Below are 20,212 nucleotides of genomic sequence, written 5' to 3'. Positions count from 1 at the left end.
TTCATGATGAATGTTGCAGTGGTCATGTCAGCAAGCACATGATGGGAAAGCTCTTGGTAGTGCTAGAAAAAATGACAGTGCCAGAGTACCCCGAATTAATGCTACTCAAAAAATGCAATAGAATCAATCATGCTGCTCAAATTTATTGTGAAGTTAAACAAATTCACTTCTAGTTTTTTGTCGTTGTAAATATAACAAACATATATATACATACCCAACAAAAATGTGAGTGAAGGACGCAAAGATATAGGAGCGAAGAACCAGCAAACAAGAAAAAATCTATCAAAACCAAAAAGAATCGTAGTTGCAATGAGTACAATATTAAAAACTAGGGTTTTAGTCTGTTTTTGATTGCAGAATGTTAGTGGTGGTTATAATTTTTTCGAATCTTCTCTATTCATTTGTTGGAATTAATTAATGGTCAAGCATTATTCAGTTTCTTACGTCTTCTATCTAAGTAATGAGTTTGTCGGGTTTTACTACCTACCAGTTGTCAAGTTGCACATTGATCACATGTGTTTGTACATGTAGGGTATTACTCAGATGTTTTGGTTCATTGCCCTCCAACTGTCAATTGCAACCTTCCATCGGAGTTTCTACACGGTTTAGTGTTTAGGGTCGCCAATTCTATAGGGAGATACACTTACACGTGTAAAAGTATGTGTATGTTCTTACTTTCTCAGAGGCATTTGAATAAATATCGGATATTAGAGTTCCTAAATTCTCAGTGAATCTTAGAAGGACGTCGACATATTCTCCCTCTCGGTAGTTCTACAAACGAGCAGCCATATCTCGTCTACGTTACCAATGATGTATGAAGAATAAAGTTTCTTTGATGATTTAAGTCATGAAGTCATTGTGTTTCCCTAATTACGTGGTCCTCTATTAGGTACTTCATGATTGGGTAGATTTGCACCAATATTATGTTTGTCACCTTCCTATGTACCGTTATCTCAGGGTGGCTCACTTCAGAGAAGACAAATTTTACGCAAAAGTAAAATTAAATAGGATTAAAAAAATAACTGAATAAAGAACTTAAATTAAATGGTTAATATATGTTTACACCGCTGTGATATTAACGACTTCTGGTTTACCATATGTAAAAAAAATAAAAAATTAGATTCCAACTCTGCAACATGAAGATTCTTTGATTTTGAACCCTGTTGCCATATGACTGTACATTTAAGCTTATGTGGCGCGCTAAGTCATCATTTCTTGATTATGTGGCACGCTGAGTGTGTAATTAATTTTCATTTTTAATATTTTTTATACATGTGGCAATTTTGGCTATTTTTTAAAATAATAAAAATTAATTTTTTTGAAAGAAAAAATAATGAAGATTAATGCTTTTTATTAATTAGCATTTACTTTAAAACACTAAAAATATTATAAAATCAAAAAAACAATTTAGATACAATGTTCATCACACTTCCTAGAAACTTTATTATCTTCTTCTTCACAAAACAAAAAGCTATCAACTTTTATTCCTTTAGGCTTTGTTTGCGAGTTGGGTTTTGGAGGAGAGGGGAGGGAAAGGAAAGGTTTATGGAGAGGTAAACCCTTGTTTGGGAGTTTTAAAAAAACAAGGGAAAGGTTTTGGGGGGTTTTGAAGGGCTTCATTTGTCCAATTTTAAGTTCCCCAAATTGGGGGGTTTTGGGGGGTTAAACATACAAATTGACAATTTTTTCCTCATAATAATTCAAAATTACAATTATAATTTACAAGATAAATTACAAAGTATAACATAATGTATTGATTTTAAGAGAAAAAAAATGGTAAAATAGTAAAATTATCACATAAGCCCTCCATCTTCTTTCCTTGTTGGTTTCTTTAACTCCCAAACAAGGGGAAGGTTTTTCCTCCTTTCTCCCTTCCCTCCCTTTCCTTCCCTTCCCCTCCTTAGCCTTTCCTTTCCTTCCCCTCAAAACTCGCAAACAAAGCCTTAGTCAAGACATTTGCAGTTTGTGACTCGGTTGGGAAATGCATCACTTCAAGCCTCCCGTTGTTCACTTGCTTCCTTAGAGAGAAAAAAATTAGGCCTATATGTGTTTCAGTGTTGTTTCTGCCATGTAACACAAGATTCTTTGTTAGGTTATTAGAGGCTTGTTATCAATTAGTAGTTTGATTAATTTCTTCACGTCAACTTCAACTCTTTAAGCATTGATTCAAGACAAATTATTTTGCAAGCAGCATGTGAGATCCATGTACTCAGTCTCACACAATGACAAAGCTGCCACAAGTTGTTTCTTTGAGAACCAAGAGATTGGTTCTTCAAACAACATAAAGAAATATGCAGTAGTTATTCTTCTTTTCGAATTGTTTTAACACCGGTCAGCATTAGAGTAGCGAATAAGCATTGTATAAGCTTCTTTTATAGCTTTTGGAAACATAATTGCATTTCTCAGTGTGCTTTTCAAGTATCTTAGTATTCTTCTTGATGCGTTCATGTTAGATCTTCTAGGATCATCCAAAAATATGCTTATTAATCCCATTGCAAAGCATAAATCTAACATGCTATTGCAAAGGGACCTAAGTGAACCAAAAAATTACTTGAACAAATTTGAATCCACATTTTCTTCTTAAATCCATTTCTCAAGTTTAAGATTTACTTCAATTGGTGTAGGTTATAGGGTTGCATTCCTTCATATTTAACTTCTTTATGACTTCACTTGCATACTTTCTTTGGTGTAAAAAAAAAAAATCCCTTTAGTGTTAAGAAATTTCATTCCAAGCAAAAGCAAAAGCAAATAATACAATGCTCGCAAATTTGTCATCTCAAATTCAGACATCATAAGTTGTTTGAACTTTTGAATGCTCGCAACATTACAACTTGATACTAATAGGTCATCAACATAAAATCAAATAAATATCATGCTTGATGTTGTATCTTGCACACACACGTGCGCATACACACACGTGCGCGCAAACACACCTTACTCAATTTTGCATCTAGTGGAACCCAATTGAACCATAAGTGTGTCTACTGTCGAATACAAACCTAACCCTCAAACCTTAATAGGTAAAGAAGTCACCTTCCATTAATGATGATTCCTTCGTATGAAACGGTTGACACGACCTCATGTCAAAAAATAGTTTAGTAATACTCATGTATGATCAAAGTAGAAGAAGCATACTCGATGGATCTCTTAACTATGAAAAAGATGCATTAACTCAACAAGCCTAGTGGCTCTCTTCATGGAGAACTTCTCAATAAAACCTACATCTCGGCTAACAACCCCTCCGAACAATTTCACCCCTAACATCGGCCTCCCAATGTCTGAAGGGAACAACTCCACATGATGTTTATTATTATCACACGAAAGTCAAAAGATCTCACTCTTACTAATATTCAATTCAAGACCTAATCTTAGGCCCATCTCTTGAATGATGTCAAGTCTTTTAACCACCTCATCTAAATCCGTATTACAGTCTCATCATTAAGATACCAAACATGAAGAAGAAACTCGCAATCGTCTCCAATATTATGAATGAATAACAAGTTACAACACAATAACAAAAAGAAGAAACCTCAATGAATCACCTTATTACACTTTGGTGCCTGATATAATATATTTATCCCCAAAATAAAAGTGAAAATAAAAATATTTTATTCTTTTCTCAATATTTACCTTACATTTTAAATTCATTTATTTAATCTAAAATTGAATTGTGCATGTGTAAAAAATGGTGTAAAAGACTCCGTTGTTATATTTATCATGAGTATGAGGCATCAACCAGCAGCCGACCTTAGCTCAGTTGGTAGAGCGGAGGACTGTAGTTGGTTTAACAGACATCCTTAGGTCACTGGTTCGAATCCGGTAGGTCGGATCTTTTTTTATTTTTTATTTTTTTATCTTCTTTCCTGTAAACGACATAAAAACCCTGCGTTTTAATTCAAAATTACAACATCATTGTTTCGCTCGACGCAACAGAATCAATCTTCTTCATCGATTATTCATCACAAAATGGTAATATCGTAATAATTTCTATGATCCATGATTTTTCTTTTCAATTTTCGAATATTAATTTTGATGAATAAACGAAATTTATTTTTTTTTTGTTTAGGTTTGCTTGGTTTGTTTGGTGCCTCTCTTTCTCGTCCCAATCGTTAACTTTCTCCCTCTTCTCTTCGATTTTCTAATGGTATATTACACAACACCACTAATCATTATCATTATTTTAGTTAATTATGTATTAGTAATCCTAATTTTTGTGTTTTCAGGGGAAAATCTATGCGGCTTTTGGTTGGGAGTATAGAAAACCAGAGAGGGCTCCTCCAGCATGTCCTATTAAGCCTTCAAACAATACTATTAATAAAGTGAGTTAATTTCTAATTTTAAATTTTGATTTTCTTTGTGAAATGTTTACCAATTATGTGGCTTTTACGTCAATTGCATTATAGTATTGGATAGAGTAGGGATAGCAACTATTGTAGAAGCGATGGTTAAATTTCGATTTCGATTTAACTAGGTTGGGTATGTGTGAAGGAAACCTGTAGATTCTATTCTCTAGCTATGAAAGCACTGTCGTAGTCTCATAGATACAAACACCAAGCATGATTGGTCATCAACACATTGACACCGATAACAATTCAAGAAAATAAGCATGGCTCGACATAAACAATGGACACCAATAACAATTCAAGAAAATAAAATTGATTGTATGTAAACACGCGTGTTGGACACTCGAACACGCCTTCAATCTGAAATCTCGATGCTGTATAGTTCTTTAGTAAGGAGATAGAGCACTGTCCAATCACTAGAGGCCGAGGAAGACCAAAAAAGTTGTAGGAAATTGTTAAGAAATATTTAGAGGTCAATTGTTTGGCTATAGAAGTGTAGATATGATTTACAATGGAACATTATGACATTGTTTGATCGATGTAGTCAACCCCACATAATAGGATAAAGCTTGGTTGTTGTTGTTCTATTATAATTGGAAATGCTCCGTAAGTTTTATTGGGCAATGGACTATAATTGGTGAAATTAATAAGGAAAAATTTGCATTAGAAGCGGAAACTATCCCCCAATTTTTTATCTTGTTGATTTGCAACCTCATACTTGATTATTAGGGGGTTGGACACCTTAGGAATAATTCTAGCATTTTTCAAATGCTTGATGTTGATTTGATATTTCGTTTGACTGTCAAGGGTTTGTGTTACTGATAGTCACATACATTCTGAATTGAGAAGAAATCTGTTTTTTGTCTTTTATTTTATCCTTCTTAAAGATGGATTCTGTATAAAGGAGTGATTCTTCAAACAACCAGATATTGATCCTTTGGTTGTTGTTGAGTTTTGCTGGCCAACAAGTGCGTGGATTATGTTTTGGGCATTTGCATCATGCATGCAGTGAATAATATCTGTGTTGGTGGATGTGCATGCTTGCAAACAATTGTATTGATGATTTCATGTGTAAAGCTTTCACAAATGTTAACATCAATTTAACTTAAGTACAAATTTCAATGTTATAGCAGGACGGGGCAAATGTTGGACCATCTCCTACAGAACCTACTAAACCTGGAAGTGTAGATGTCAAGCAGGATTAATCTGGGGTAGCTCCTCTACATCAAGGTTTGATTGAAAGGAACAAAAAAAAAAAAAAATCATGATCACATCTAATGGTTCATATCTGTAACTTCTATTATAAATATTGGTGTTGTCATCGTCATCATCATATTACTTGAGATCGTTTATAATACAAATTGATAGTTTGGTGTAAGATGGTATTCATTTGATTTTTTTCCTTCCTATTTCGGAAGATAAGTCTCGTCAATATAAATTCAATATCAATTTTTGCATATCTGTAACATCGGACCTTGATATTCACGATCATCCGAAAAAGGGAAGATCATTTTGCAATTTTGTGAGGAAAGTTGTGTGAACAATAGCACGAGACACTTTTGTTTTCTTTTTACTGCAGAAGAGAGTTGTTTGTATTTGACATTCCAGTGTCATTAAACAACAACAACAACAACGCCTTATCCCACTAAGTGGGGTCGGCTACATGGATCAAATGCCGCCATAATGTTCTATCAAAGACCATATTTGGATCCAACTCATTGACCTCTAAATCTTTTCTAATGGTTTCTCTAATAGTTTTCTTAGGTCTTCCTCTACCTCTTTTAACCTGACTCTCCTCCATTTGATCTACTCTTCTTACCACGGCGTCTACGGGTCTTCTCTCTACATGTCCAAACCATCTAAGCCTATTTTCTACCAACTTTTCTACTATAGGTGCTACCCCCACTCTCTCTCTAATGATGTCATTCCTAATCCTATCATGTCTAGTCTTACCACTCATCCAACGCAACATCCTCATCTCCGCTACGCTTACTTTACTCTCGTGTTGGCTCTTAACCGCCCAACACTCCGTACCATACAACATTGCCGGTCTGACTGCTGTCCGATAGAACTTTCCTTTCAGCTTAAGTGGTACTTTCTTATCGCACAAAACACCTGAGGCTCTTCTCCATTTCAACCACCCAGCTTGAATACGATGATGTACATCAGCTTCTATTTCTCCGTCATTTTGTACTATGGACCCAAGATATCTAAACCGTGTAACTTGGGGTATGATATGATCTCCAACTTTCACCTCTAAGGTAGACCCACTTCTCCTTTTACTGAAGTTACATTCCATATATTCCGTCTTGTTTCTACTCAGGCGGAAACCGTACGCTTCTAAGGCTTGCCTCCAAGTCTCTAGCCTCCCGTTTAACTCCTCCCTCGACTCACCAAGCAAGACTACATCATCTGCAAAAAGCATACATCTCGGTGCTAACTCTTGGATGTGTTCCGTCAGTACATCCAAAACTAAAGTAAAAAGATAAGGACTTAGGGTTGACCCTTGGTGCAGTCCTATTGTTATGGGAAAATCTCCGGTATCCCCATCCTGCGTCCTCACACTAGTCGAAGCCCCCTCATACATATCCTGGATAGCTCTAATATAGGCAATCCTCACCCCTTTCTTCTCCAGGGCTTTCCACAAAATCTCTCTAGGTACTCTATCATACGCCTTCTCCAAATCAATGAAAACTAAGTGCAAGTCTTTTTTATCCGTCCGATATCGCTCCATCACGCGTCGAAGTAAGTAGATCGCTTCCATAGTCGACCTCCCAGGCATAAAACCAAATTGGTTATCCGTAACGTGAGTCTCTTTTCTTAGTCTTCGCTCAATTACCCTTTCCCATAACTTCATGGTATGACTCATTAGCTTAATTCCCCTATAATTCGCGCAATCTTGTATATCCCCCTTGTTCTTATAGATTGGAATTAAGGTGCTTCTTCTCCACTCGTCCGGCATTTTCTTCGTCCTCATAATCTCGTTGAAAAGTTTTGTGAGCCACCCAATTCCTTTATCGCCAAGACTTTTCCACACTTCGATAGGTATGTTGTCCGGCCCAACTGCCTTGCCATTACTCATCCTTTTCAACGCTTCTTTCACCTCGTGCTCCTGAATCTGACGATAATAGTTATAGTTTCGGTCCTCCTCACTGATGTCTAACCTGTTAGAGTCTGGTAAGATTTCATATCCTTCATTAAATAAGTTGTGGAAATACTTCTTCCATCTATCCTTAATATCTCTCTCTTGCACCAAAACTATACCCTCTTCATCCTTAATACACTTCACTTGGTCCAGGTCTCTTGTCTTTCGTTCTCGTCCCTTCGCAAGCTTATATATAGATTTCTCCCCCTCCTTGGTACCTAAAGATTGGTATAATCCTTCAAATGCTTGAGTTCTCGCTTCGCTCACCGCCTTCTTAGCCTCTTTCCTAGCTATCTTATATTTATCCCAAGTTTCGGCATTTTTACACTTAGACCAATCTCTAAAACAATCTCTCTTGATCCGAACTTTACTCTGAACACTGTCATTCCACCACCAAGATTCTTTACCCCTAGGTCCAAAACCTCTAGATTCTCCCAATGTCTCTTTTGCCACCTTCTTAATCTCATGAGCCATCCTCTCCCACATATCATTAGCGCTTCCATGTGGTTGCCTGAAACCTCCCTCTAATATCTTGTGTTGGAATATCCTTTGTTTGTCACCCTTTAAATGCCACCACTTGATTCGCGGAGCCCCGCTACGGTCTCTTCTCTTTGCCCTCCTCTTAGCCCTTACATCCATCACCATTACTCTATGTTGGGTAGTTAAGCCCTCTCCCGGTATGACTTTACAGTCTAAACAGATCTTCCTGTCTGTTTTCCTAATGAGAAAGAAATCGATCTGAGAACAAGAGGCCCCACTCTTGTAAGTGATGAGATGCTCCTCTCATTCCAGTGTCATTAAAATGAAGGAAAAACAAAATCCACTGGCCTACTACTCGACTTATATTGACCTTTCTCTAAACAAGAGCAAAACATGAAAAATCCAGCACACTAATGTAAACTAAAAGCTACTGAGATTCATGAAACCTTTGTTATATGTTTTTTGTGGGGGAGGGGCGAGGAAGTGAGAACAACTCTTTGGATTAATAATTTGAGTTTTCAACTTGTCTTTATTAGGGAGGCAGTTGTAGAGATTAAGAGTGGAAAAAAGAGGTTTATGGTTAGACTTATTATCACAAAAGTAGGGCTCACAAAAATGAGGTGATCATTTGGAGTTGGAGGTGAAGTTCTAGCTGGTGGAGGGATTTAATTGATATAGATAAGAGGGAGGGACCATATCAACATAATTGGTTCTCACAAAGGCTAAGAAAGTTGGTTGGAGATGGGTAGCTGGGTAGTATGACTCTAAGGGGATGTTTTAACCGTCTATTGTGGGTGGTAAATGAGAGTGACTTTGGAGATGGAGGGAGCTATTTCAATGGGTAGAACATATTTGGTAGAGGAGTGCAAAGCAGTGATAAATTATTTGAAACATGATTTTATGGGAAAAGATGTATATATTATAGAATAATGGGCGGTTGGTTCAAGTAAGGTCTTCCTCAGACAGAAATATTTGAAGTGATATCATTCAACATCAAATCATTGGTGTTTGTATATAGATTGTTTAAAGCCAAATTACTGAGTAGTAACTGATTTGTGATGAAGAATTAGTCAATCATTCTGTTTTACTCTATTGAGTGGGATGCTATGAAGCACGGATACGAACACGGACACTGACACACCGACACCGTTAATAATTTGAGAAAATCACATAATTCGGTGTAATTATATGTGTCGGTGTGTGTCAGTGTCGGACACAACACGTGTCCGACACCGGGACACGCCTAATCCAAGGAGTGTTCGTGCTTCATAGGTGGGATGTGACATTTAAATGGATTAGTTTACATACTGTGATATGCTGCAAAGCTAAAGAACATTTAGGTCACTTTGCAATCTTGGTGAACAGGGAAGACTTAGGATATAGAAATAGAGGTTCGTTACAATTTAATCTGTATGTGTGTGGATGAGATTGAATTGTTTGTTGAGGATGCAAAAAAATTACTAGAAGTGAAATGGTTGAAAGTAAAAGGCTTTGGTTTTGCAATATTTTAATGCTGATTGAATCCCCTTCATTGATCTAGGTTAGTGCATTAAAAAAGTGGGGATTGATTAAACTGAGGCTTTAATTTAGAAAAGAAGAAATGTTATTAAAGGCTGTTAGTGAGGGTTTTAGCAACATCATGTGAATTTTTTTCGCTGTTGGACTGTTTTTTTCCAAGTCTTCCTGTAATGTTTTAACGAAAAATGTTGGTCAGATTTGATAAAGAAGAGCACGCTCTGCCAAAGTCACTTAAGGTATGCTTGGTTTTGCATTTTTTCACCGTCGCCGCACATTTGAAAGTGATTCGCCGTGAAAATTGAGAAGCTACTATTTGTAACTTCTGTTTAGATGCATGTTTACTTTGTTTCCACCTCCAAAACAAGCACTCACTTAGAGTTGTTGAAATCTAGGTGTTGATGCTGAGTTTCTTTAGCATAAAGGATAGAATAGGTACAAAGGAGGAAAATTTGGGTTGTATGCAAGCGATATTAAAACATATGTATGAAGTGTTCCAACATATACTTTTAGTTGGCAAGTGTATGAATAACTTGTAGTCTTGTATCATTGGTTAGTGTGAATAAAAATTTAACTGTGCAGAAAACATTCTGTTATCTGAGGTAATAAGCTCAAACTCAAGCTCAGGTAATTTGGTCTCATGTAAATATGTAGGAAAGCCCTTAGAAATATAAAAACTATTTTGTTTTTGTTTCGGACTAGGACAAGATCCATGGCACATCACACGTAAAATATTTTCTTTAATGCATGTGTATCACCCTTCGAATGATGATCACCGTACAGTGCAAATCAGAGGATGATCCGCCAATTACATCATAAATGACTCAATGAAGTCAACTATATTTCTCTCAACTCTCTCTGTGAACTCCACTGTATAAGGCATCTACACTCCGGTGAAAGATACACATTATTTTCGCTACCGCTCACCCACCTTAATTTCACACAAACTTGAGTGTATGGGTGTTTAGTATACACCGTAAACCTTTGTCGCATCTCAGCAACACTAACCATAGTTTGAGATCCAACTCTGATCAATTTTGAAATCAAACTCTATAACATGAAGTTGTAAAAGAGAGGATGACTGTGAGCAACCCTTGCGGTGAGTGATCGATACATGAGAGGGGAATTCACAATACTAAATTTGGCACTGGTGTTTCCATGTTTGTCAATAAAAAGTAGGCAAGCTTTAAAGTTGATAATTTTGTCATCATTCATGATCAACATCACATAAGATTCAAATTCAACTTTTAATTTATCAATTCTTTTAGAGGTTTGTAAACTTTTAGAATTTTTTTCAAACCTGAAATTTTCAATAAAGAAAATGAGACCGAGGATTTGAAATGGTATGACTATATTTGAGAAACAATATCTGAGAGATAGTAGGGAAATGGATGGTAGGATTATTTGTTTAATTTTTTAAATAAAACGATTTGATTGGCTCAAAAAGTAATCGAGAGATCAAAATCGCACATAGAATTGGCAATCCCAACCCCATAATTAACCATATTTCAAATTGGTATATATGTATCGGTACAAGTATGACCGACCATACCATCGCTGTACATTAAATTTCATCAAAACTCTATAGTTAAGTGTGTTTGGGACCTCTTATACAAAGAAGTCCTCGTGTTACTCAAAAAAAAAAAAAAATTGTTCTCGTGTTTAATCAGAAATAGTTAGTTGACAAATTGACTTAATGGGGTTTGAGCTCTTAAGATATCACTAGATTCCTGGTTCACATGTTACTTTCTTCTCGTGTTTTTAGTTTGTTCACGTGTACACATACAAATGTTTCTTATCCATATCATCTGCTCCATGTGAACAAATTTACGTACATTCTAGGTCAAATTAATGATTTGATCAAACTCTAACAAATTAAAAATTGGGGATAAAATTATAAGATCATTATAATGAAGAGATCCACCACATGGAGCAGAACAATGTTTTTTTAGTAGGAAACCAACTCGGATTTAAGAGCTTACATCACTTAGTATGTGTTTAGTTTGACGGCTACCAAAATTGATTTTAAGATAATTGATTTTAGTTAAAAGTGAGTTGGATGTGAATTGATTTACGTTTGGATACACTAATTTAAAAAGTGATTTTTATAAGTTGACGTTGTTTGGATAACTTAAATCAAAATTAATTTTGAATGTATAATGACCACAGTATTCTTTTTATTGTATTTAAAACTAATAATTATAGAGTAACATGTTTCAAGAATATAAGGGGATTATAAGGGCAATTACGGTAAATAGATATAATGGTGTATTTGTGTGAGAGCTTAAAACTTGAGCTTCACTTAAAATCAGTTTTAAATGGCAGAATTGCTTTGAGAAAAGACAACCAAACATAATGCAAAATGCTAGAGCCACGGTGAAGGCTTGCAAACCTAAGCCTAGTCAAAAACGCAAAACTAAACAGACACTTATACATGATATATGCATCAACCATTTGTGTTAGACTCAAGTGGTAAAGGAGCAGATCAATTATCAGAATCGCAAATGCAATTATATCTTATTTTTCAAGTGAATTTATTTTGGATAGAAAGGTATAAATCAATTTTTATGTTTGGTTCCTATAAATTAGAATTGATTTTGTCTTAAGAACTGATCTTACTTGAACTTAAAATTTGTAGCTTTTGATTTTAAAATTGATTTTTACATTCAAATTTATTGTTCAACTCGTTTTGTATGAACAAATATATCGAAACATAAATCATTTTATCTTCAATTCAATTTATAAAAAAAAACCAATTTAATCTAAATCAATTTTTTTCACCGCATAACCAAACATCCCTTCAATATATTCTACTTTTTTTCTTGGGATTATGGGAAACAATGGGTCGAACGATCATGACTACCAAGAGCTATTGATGTTATATCATCATCCAAAATCATAAAAATGTATGTGTCTATATGTCTTACATCTTATATACTCAACATATTTAATTCATAGTCGATGTAAGAGTAATCACTAACACTGTACTTCCAATTCAAAATTCGATAACCAACATGTCAAACAAAATGGGGTAACTCTTTTATTATAATGCGTCGTTCTTTTCAACACCAAAAAGGCCAAGCAGATCATTCATTATTTATACATGATAAAATATGATTAGTTTGCTCAATACTATTTCTTTATGGAGAACACAGTATCATGAATATTCATTTGCATGTTGTTATCTTTTTTTATAATTTGAGTTTGAATAAGCACCGTTGGCTTTCAATTTCATAGGCCATATCCTATGCCGTATGCATCGTTGGCTTTCTGAATACTTTAATACTTTTTAGTGTCTTTCAATTTCATAATGTCTATGCGCACCAAAGCTTGCTCCTAGAAATATGCATCATCTTTTTTCCTTTTCTTCTTTTCTTTTTATTATGTTTAAGTGTTAGCCTCCGTTTCTAGAGAAAGGAGTCCTAATAATTTGACATTCGACCGAAAGAAAAGTAACATATGTCTGTAGATGTTTCACTCAAAAATGAAATATGATTTCTCCCGAATGATACAAACCACTTCAAATTCATAACTTGTTTTTATTTTCTTTTTCATTTCATCATATACCAATGTATTAAGAGATTTTTTGAAATATATGATTTAAATTTATCTAATTATTTGTGTATAATGTTGAGAAAAATTCATATACACAACTTATGCTAGAAAAAAGACGATTCAGTGCGCTAAAGTTCTTGTATGCATAATCGGAGAATGGGTTCCGCCATTATAGTGAATTGTACACAATCTTACCGTGTTTTCATCTAAGAGGCTGTTTCATAACTTCAACAAGTCACCTTTCAATCACAACTTATTCTTGTAAAGTGATTTTGATATATATAGTCAAGAAAGAATTTGATACCACTGTATTCTCTTCTAGCGTATAGTAATTTGATGAGTATACAAGTATAGTTATAAGTTTGGATTTAAACTTGAGATATTTGTTAACTTATAAAAACATATGTCATCTCATCTAAATATTATTAAATAACAAATGCATCCCTATTAAGTCTAAATAAAATAACCTGCATGGATTTTGAAATGAATGTTTAAAAAATATAAGAAATAAAAAATAGACAACTAGAAGAGAAGACATGGCGTTCATGCTCTTAATGTAATTATATTAGTTCACCGCCTCCGCCGGTGGCCAGTTTGGTCATGTCCCACCTGTGTTACCCGACAAAGCAACCGGTCCTCATATTAATTTATCAAAGACTTAAAAGTCAATATTAACTTACTAGTATTAGTTCCCCTTAAAAACATAAGAAGGAAAGAAGAAAAAAAAAAACTTACTAGTATTATTTAAGTAACAATGTATAACATCTTGGACGAATTTAAGAGTAAAAAAAACTTACTAGTATTATTTAAGTAACAATGTACAATATCTTGGACAAATTTAAGAGTCTCACTTTCAAGTCGCTTAAAGGTCACTCATATTTAAATTGTTTAGTTAAATATGTTTAACTTTGATGTTCTTATGTTATGAGCTATTGAAGGAAGATACATCTTCTTGTTGTTGGTATAAGCAATGACAATAAATTATTATAAGTTATTCTTCAATCATACATGCTCGACCTCAAAATTTCTCTCATTCCAATATGATTTGGGGTATTTATGTGTCATTTGCATATAACCATATCAAGAGCCGTTTATTGCACGTCTCATGTTCACTAATGATCACTCTTCGCCTTCGTAATTTTTTTTTTTTTTACATTTATCAAGGACATAAGTTAAAACAAAAAGTACGCCATGATTAAAAAAGGGTTAATAGTGTTTTATCCCCCTGTAATATAGGTCATTTCCGGTTTTTTACCCTGTAAATTTTTTTGTTTGGTATTCGTCCTTGTAATTTGAAGATTTTTTGGTTTTGGACCTTCATGGCAAATTTCGCCCCCTGTAATTTGATAAAATTTCGGTTTACCCCCGTGTAATTTGAGCAAATTTCGGTTTACTTTCTGTTAATTTGAGCGAATTTTGGTTTAGCCCCCTGCCATATCGTCGATTTTGTACTGTCAAAATTCATGAAGGTCCAAAACCAGAAATCTTCAAATTACAAGGACGAAAACCAAACAAAAAATTTTACAGGGTGGAAAATCAGAAATGACCTATATTACAGGGGGGTAAAACACTATTAACCCTTAAAAAAATATATGAATACCACAGAGTTTTTAAGATAACATTAATAATATAATATAAACTAAAAATTAATAATAAAATATAATATGTTTGTTTGACTTTAGGGTGACCGATTTGAATTACATAAAATTGATATTTGATCTTACATGATCAACATAACGGTGTCAGGGTGGTTCCTGGTATTTGCAAGTTTGGAACGGCAGAAGATTGTACCTGCAAACATTCTGAAGCTCAAGTAGTAAAAGCACAAGAATTAGGGGTTTAAGGGTTGAATGATTTGTATCTTTAGGAACTGTATAAAGTCCCCTTATATAGGGAGGAGGTGTATGTTGTTATTTGTTATGGCAGAAGAGTCGTTTCACAGTGGTTACAGTTGCAGAAACTGTAACCGTTGAGCGTTACGATATGGGTGTTATGAGGAGCCATTAAGATTCTGTGTTTGAATCGACGCCCCATTTTTCTACTAGAACACCTTCGCGGAGAGGGGTGTGAAGTAAGTAATTGGCCCAATATTAAATGGGATGATTTATTGAGCCCGAACTCCATTGAGTTTAGGCCTTTGGACAATTCAGAACAATGGCCCCCCAAGTCGTTGCTCTTATGGCAAGAGTGATGACTTTGAGTAATTATGGGATTCCACGTAGAGTTAAACATTATTCTTGTGGGGACTATGTTTGAATAGTGTGATGCTTGTCTAATACTTGTAGTTTGTATGAAATCTGCAAAATTAGGGGTTATGAGGTTTGGTGGTTCACAATGAACCTTGCTCGTTTTAAAAGTTTATGCCCGCAAAGAAGCAAGTGACTTTGGTGTTCAACTTGAAACCATTTTTTTTGGTATGATCGCGTGGAGCTTATAGATCCGAGAGGAGTTATGCTTGCGGGGAGCAAGGAAACTATTGCTCTCATAGGAAACTATTTTCTAAAAGCTTGTAGCTTTTAGAAAACCACCATGTTTTACGTAGTTTACTGTTTTTCCTTCCTTTCTCTTTCATAAACGTAGTGTGATACAATGGTTTTAGACTTTTAGTTAAATCAAACGCCTCTGTAGGTGATGGTCACCATCATATTTGGGATTTTCTTTGATTTTTTGTCAAATTGTGTCATTTGTGAGGAACATTTATACTCTTCCTCGCCAAAATTGACCTAATAGTTGATGAAAGGGTGGATTTAAATGTTGAATTCACTATTTTACCTCTTTTCCTTTCAGGTTCGATATGGATAGAAGAAGACAAAATTAGATCCCAATCGAGGAGCCTGTAGATTCATGGATTAGGGAAGAACCCTTGTCGACATCTACAATTTATGCCATTCCTAAACAACTGACCTCCCCTTTACTGCGATAGACCTTAAGGGAGAAGAGGTCTAGGAAATAAGGATCCCCTCAGTAGACTATAGGATATGTTCCCAGTATTCGGAGAACATGATCCTCATCGACATGTGCAAGATTGTGCTAAAAAACACGAGTTTCAGAATGCCCTTCTCGGATTTTCAGAAGGAGATCTTTAGATGGCTCTAACTGCCCACTTGCAACTTCATCCGAACTCAATGACCTTCATGCGAGCCTTCAATATAATGTGTGGGTATCTCGAATTGGCCCCCACCATCTCCTTCTTTTTCTCTGTTTACCTTGCAACGAGAAGCAGATAAAAAAGGAGGTAAGAGTTAGGTATCCTTGAGGCAAAACAAGAAGTTCTTCAACATTTTGCACCAATTTTGTTCTAGACTTCAAGGATAAGTATTTCCTTATAAATTCAGAGACTAACGCGACTTTGGATAATGTTTTACGATCAAAGAATTAGGCAAGGCTCCATGGAGTCTTCGTTCCTGAGGAGGTTCCTCAATTTCCTTTTATTGGTGTGACGACCATTTTGGTCATCAACCGTCATAGTCAATGACCTTCTTTTTAGGTCCATTTTGGTCGACCAAACTCTCCAATCCTTACTGGATTTTTGTTGGATGATATGGGATCTTCGTAGTAGGTGATCATTGATTTGGAGGAGCTCCAACCAAAAAGGACGAGGAAAGGATCCCTAAGTCAATGAAGATGTTGTCCATACTCCAAATGGTTAGTTTCTGACCCTTTTGAGCGTCTGGTCGAACGTTGATAAGTTCCACGACCACGTCACTTTAACATTGAGTGTCACTGATGCTACAATTATTAACGACATTAGGCACATGTGATGGGGTTGAGCGAAAACAGAGGTTCTGTTATGGGAGAAGAAAGCTGTCAGGATAATGGTGGCTTTGAATGGCTCAAATAGCGAGCTTAAGGCCAAGAATGATAATTTGATTTGGGATAAGCATGTTCTTGAGGCCAAGGTATCCAAACTTGAGAATGAATTTGCTGACTACAATGGCAAGCACGAGATTCTGGGGCGGCTTGATCAAGGATTGTGCTAACTAGGATAAGAAGATTGAAATCTTGAAGGAAAATGTGGGAGGAAGATGAATATGTTTGTAAGTCTGCGGATGAGTTGGCGAGCAAAATGGTCGCGCTTGAACTTGAGAAAAAAGATCTAGAGTCCACGTTGAAAACAACTATTGAGCAAGCTGAAGCTCGGGGAGATAACGAGCTTAAGGATTTGGCTGGATTGGACTATGTTGGTTTCTTCTTTGTCTCCATGTGAATCTTTATAAGAGAAGACACTCTCATCCAAGAACCACATGCCTTTTTTTTGCTCTTCAACTATTTGTAACAGCAGTAGTTTGGCAAACATTTGTATTTAGAATGGATTTTGGGGTACACCGCCACATAACCCTAGCAGAGCGAGAGTTGGGGGAAAAGATATTCTCGACTGTGGTTTTTCCTTTATCTTGAATGAATTATTATCTTCTTTCTTTTCGGCTAGCTAATCATATTTAAACTCTCATATGTTTGAATCAAATATGAAAGTGTTATGCTCATTACTATTTTTAGTGGGACTGAATTCTCTCAAATGAAAAGATAAGCAAGTGAAATCTAGATGTTCAAAAAAAATAAAAGATAAAAAATTTTAAAAATATTTTTTTTTGGTAGATAGACGAAATGGCAAAGCCATTATAAACTCACACACACAAGTTGAAGAACCCTGGTCATGGCATCCGACCTAACAATTTAGGCATTTTTGTCAGTTGAGCTAGGACTTCTGGATTATAAAAAATAAAATTTAATGGTTTGAATTGTCACACATGAGAAACATGAGGATTTCTAACGGGAGAGAATACTTTTCCACTTCTAGGTGGGCTATCTCTTTCTTATCAACAAGAATCTAATTGCCCAAACTAGAAATTATTGGACAAAAAGTCAACAACTTTATTTAACCAAAAACAGTAACACAGCAAAATAAAGACAAATTATGTTTGCCAATCTCTAAACCCTCCCCATGTGTTTAAAACCCTCTTAACTTTTTAAATGTCTCCATCACCATATATAGTTTTACACATGTCACATATTAGTGTTAATCGGTCCCTCACTGGTATTATCAACAATCCCTTCAAAAAAAAAGTATTATCAACAAGAGTAACTATGCTTTGGTTGGGTTCCCATGAGACACAATAAGGAATCCCTCTTTTTGCTGTGTTTAGATTCAAATACTTACTCATGGTATATTCCAACCTGATGCACATCAAACAGAGATAGATGCATAGTATGAGTAAGTACGTGTCCCCAATTATTAATTATGCTTGTGTTTTCTTTTCCAGCCTTTAATAATTATTACTTTGCTTCAAATGATAATGTAGATCTTTCCTAAAATAATAATAATGTAGATCTGAGCCCCTAGTCTTATCTGAACTAAATAAAATAATTGATAGTTTGTCCTCGTGAACATATTCGGCTGGTAGAGACATCATGTAATATATGCAAAATCAAAGTTTGAACCCCAAATATCTCATTTATTCATCTTAAAAAAATTAAATTTCTATTTACTAGACTATTTGACAAAATAAGAAAAAAAATAATTGCTAGTATTAAGTTTATTAATAATTGAAATTATTTTTCTATTTACATAAAAAGATGCATGATAATTAGAAATACTTTGATAAGAAATAATTAATGCAATTTAAAATTTGAATCGAATCCAATAGAAAGGGATAAAGAAAATTCTCAAGATTATATTGTAATTTAGAACAACGCTAATGAGTATTATTTTTTTTGAAGGAAATGCTATGAGTAAATTGAATAATTGTTCATATTAGAGTAAGTTACACTCCATTTTTTAAAAGATAGTTGAATTACACTCCCTTATCTATGTTAAATTAAATTAGAGTGTAGTGCATAATTAATTATTAAGGGAGAGAGTTGTCATTCAAACATCTCATAGAGTATGTGAGTATAAGTTTTATTTTTTAAGTGTATATTTTAATATAAAAGATGAGAGGAGTACGTAATTCAAACTTCTTTTAGAGGAAAGGGAGTGTAATTTCCTCTTAATATATTTTTTTTGACGAATTTTCTCTTAATATTATTATATATCCAAATAGGTAAATATATCTTCCATTAAAAATGTAATTTTTTTTTACGTATGCATGCGATCTGATCACAGAAAAAAGTTTATCTGCTACGTTGTTTCTAAATGACTAAAACATCTCACAAATATACATCCTGAAATATAATTGGATATATGTGTATAAAATGATCTTGTTAATTTTTTTTTTTTTTGACGTTTAGTTAAATATGTGTACTTCATGTCTTAATATATTTTTAATAATATACAATAATCTTAAATTTTTTTATTTCGGAAAAGTATCTACATATATTAAAGAAGATACTTACAAGTCGAGTTAAATGATGCTTTGAGATGCTACAAGCATCTATCCATGAAATAGTGTGAATTGACAAAAGTTAAAAACAAACAAAATGCAATAATTTTTGTTTGTATTGCATGTTGTTACAGAAGAAAATAAAGAATGAAACACAAAACAGAAGAAGCCAAGAAGAGCTGCAAAATTAGGTGGGGTGAGGATACAGGAATCGAATCCATGTGTAAATATATTGCAGAATATTTTACCTAATTTTATTTTGGTAGGTACAATAGAAATGAACCTTTCTTGAATCCCTAGTTAACACTTTCTGCCACTCACGTGAGAGACATCTTTGCTGAAAATGACACACTTGTTTTTATTAATTAATTAGTAATTATTTTATTTTCTCTCCAATATTTATTCCATTTTGACAAGATTCGAATCGAGGGTAGATGCTCGATTGTAGATTCTAGTTATCAATGCTGTGAGCTTAGATACGAAAATTATCCTTAAATGAGTTCATGATTTTTTTTTTTTTTTTTTTAAGGAAACAGTTTTGTGGTCAGAATATGGTAGATGAGAAAATAGTTTAGGGACATAAATTAATATTCTATTTTTGAAACATAATTTTTTGTTGGTATGTCCAGAGTTCGAATCCCGGATCTTGCATATATAATGCATTGTTCTTACAACTGAGTTAAACTCATGATAACATAATTTAAATACGTGATATGAAACATAATATTTATACGATTAAACTCTTTCCTCTGGCCTTCACCTTGAAGGTCAAAAATAAATCAAAATCAATTAGATCAAGAGTGTATAGAAATAAAAGATGATGAAGTAGATTTCTAGCAACTAATTTACTTGAT

General features: G+C 34.5%; 1 protein-coding gene and 1 non-coding gene across 3 annotated transcripts; both read left to right on the top strand.

Annotated features, from left to right (window-relative positions):
* The first annotated feature begins 3,742 nt into the window (after positions 1 to 3,742).
* On the top strand, positions 3,743 to 3,829 carry TRNAY-GUA (transfer RNA tyrosine (anticodon GUA)). The gene is given in 2 exon segments: positions 3,743 to 3,779; positions 3,794 to 3,829. It is a non-coding gene; the product is annotated as a tRNA-Tyr (tRNA).
* Positions 3,763 to 5,721, top strand: LOC146955944 (uncharacterized). 2 transcript variants are annotated; one of them, XM_085725110.1, is made up of 4 exons: positions 3,763 to 3,969; positions 4,067 to 4,144; positions 4,224 to 4,319; positions 5,477 to 5,721. In XM_085725110.1, the coding sequence occupies exons 1-4, from the start codon at positions 3,967 to 3,969 to the stop codon at positions 5,546 to 5,548; spliced, it is 249 nt and encodes an 82-aa protein (XP_085581236.1). In that variant the 5' UTR covers positions 3,763 to 3,966; the 3' UTR covers positions 5,549 to 5,721. The 2 variants fall into 2 exon arrangements, with proteins under 2 accessions (XP_085581236.1, XP_085581228.1); XM_085725102.1 differs by having other exon boundaries at positions 3,831 to 3,969; positions 5,474 to 5,721.
* The last annotated feature ends 14,491 nt before the right edge of the window (positions 5,722 to 20,212 follow it).

The sequence above is a fragment of the Medicago sativa genome, chromosome 1, assembly GCF_051527215.1.
Source record: "Medicago sativa cultivar Bolivia chromosome 1, Bolivia_mono, whole genome shotgun sequence".
Lineage (NCBI taxonomy): Eukaryota > Viridiplantae > Streptophyta > Magnoliopsida > Fabales > Fabaceae > Medicago > Medicago sativa.
Note: the sequence above shows the minus strand (reverse complement) of the source record. Positions and strands in the feature narration are given on the sequence as shown.

Excerpts from the sequence above, each read along its gene's own strand:
- LOC146955944 (XM_085725102.1), top strand. Across the intron at positions 4,145-4,223 it reads TTCTCTTCGATTTTCTAATG|GGGAAAATCTATGCGGCTTT; the intron begins GTATATTACACA and ends TTGTGTTTTCAG. Across the intron at positions 4,320-5,473 it reads CAAACAATACTATTAATAAA|CAGGACGGGGCAAATGTTGG; the intron begins GTGAGTTAATTT and ends TCAATGTTATAG.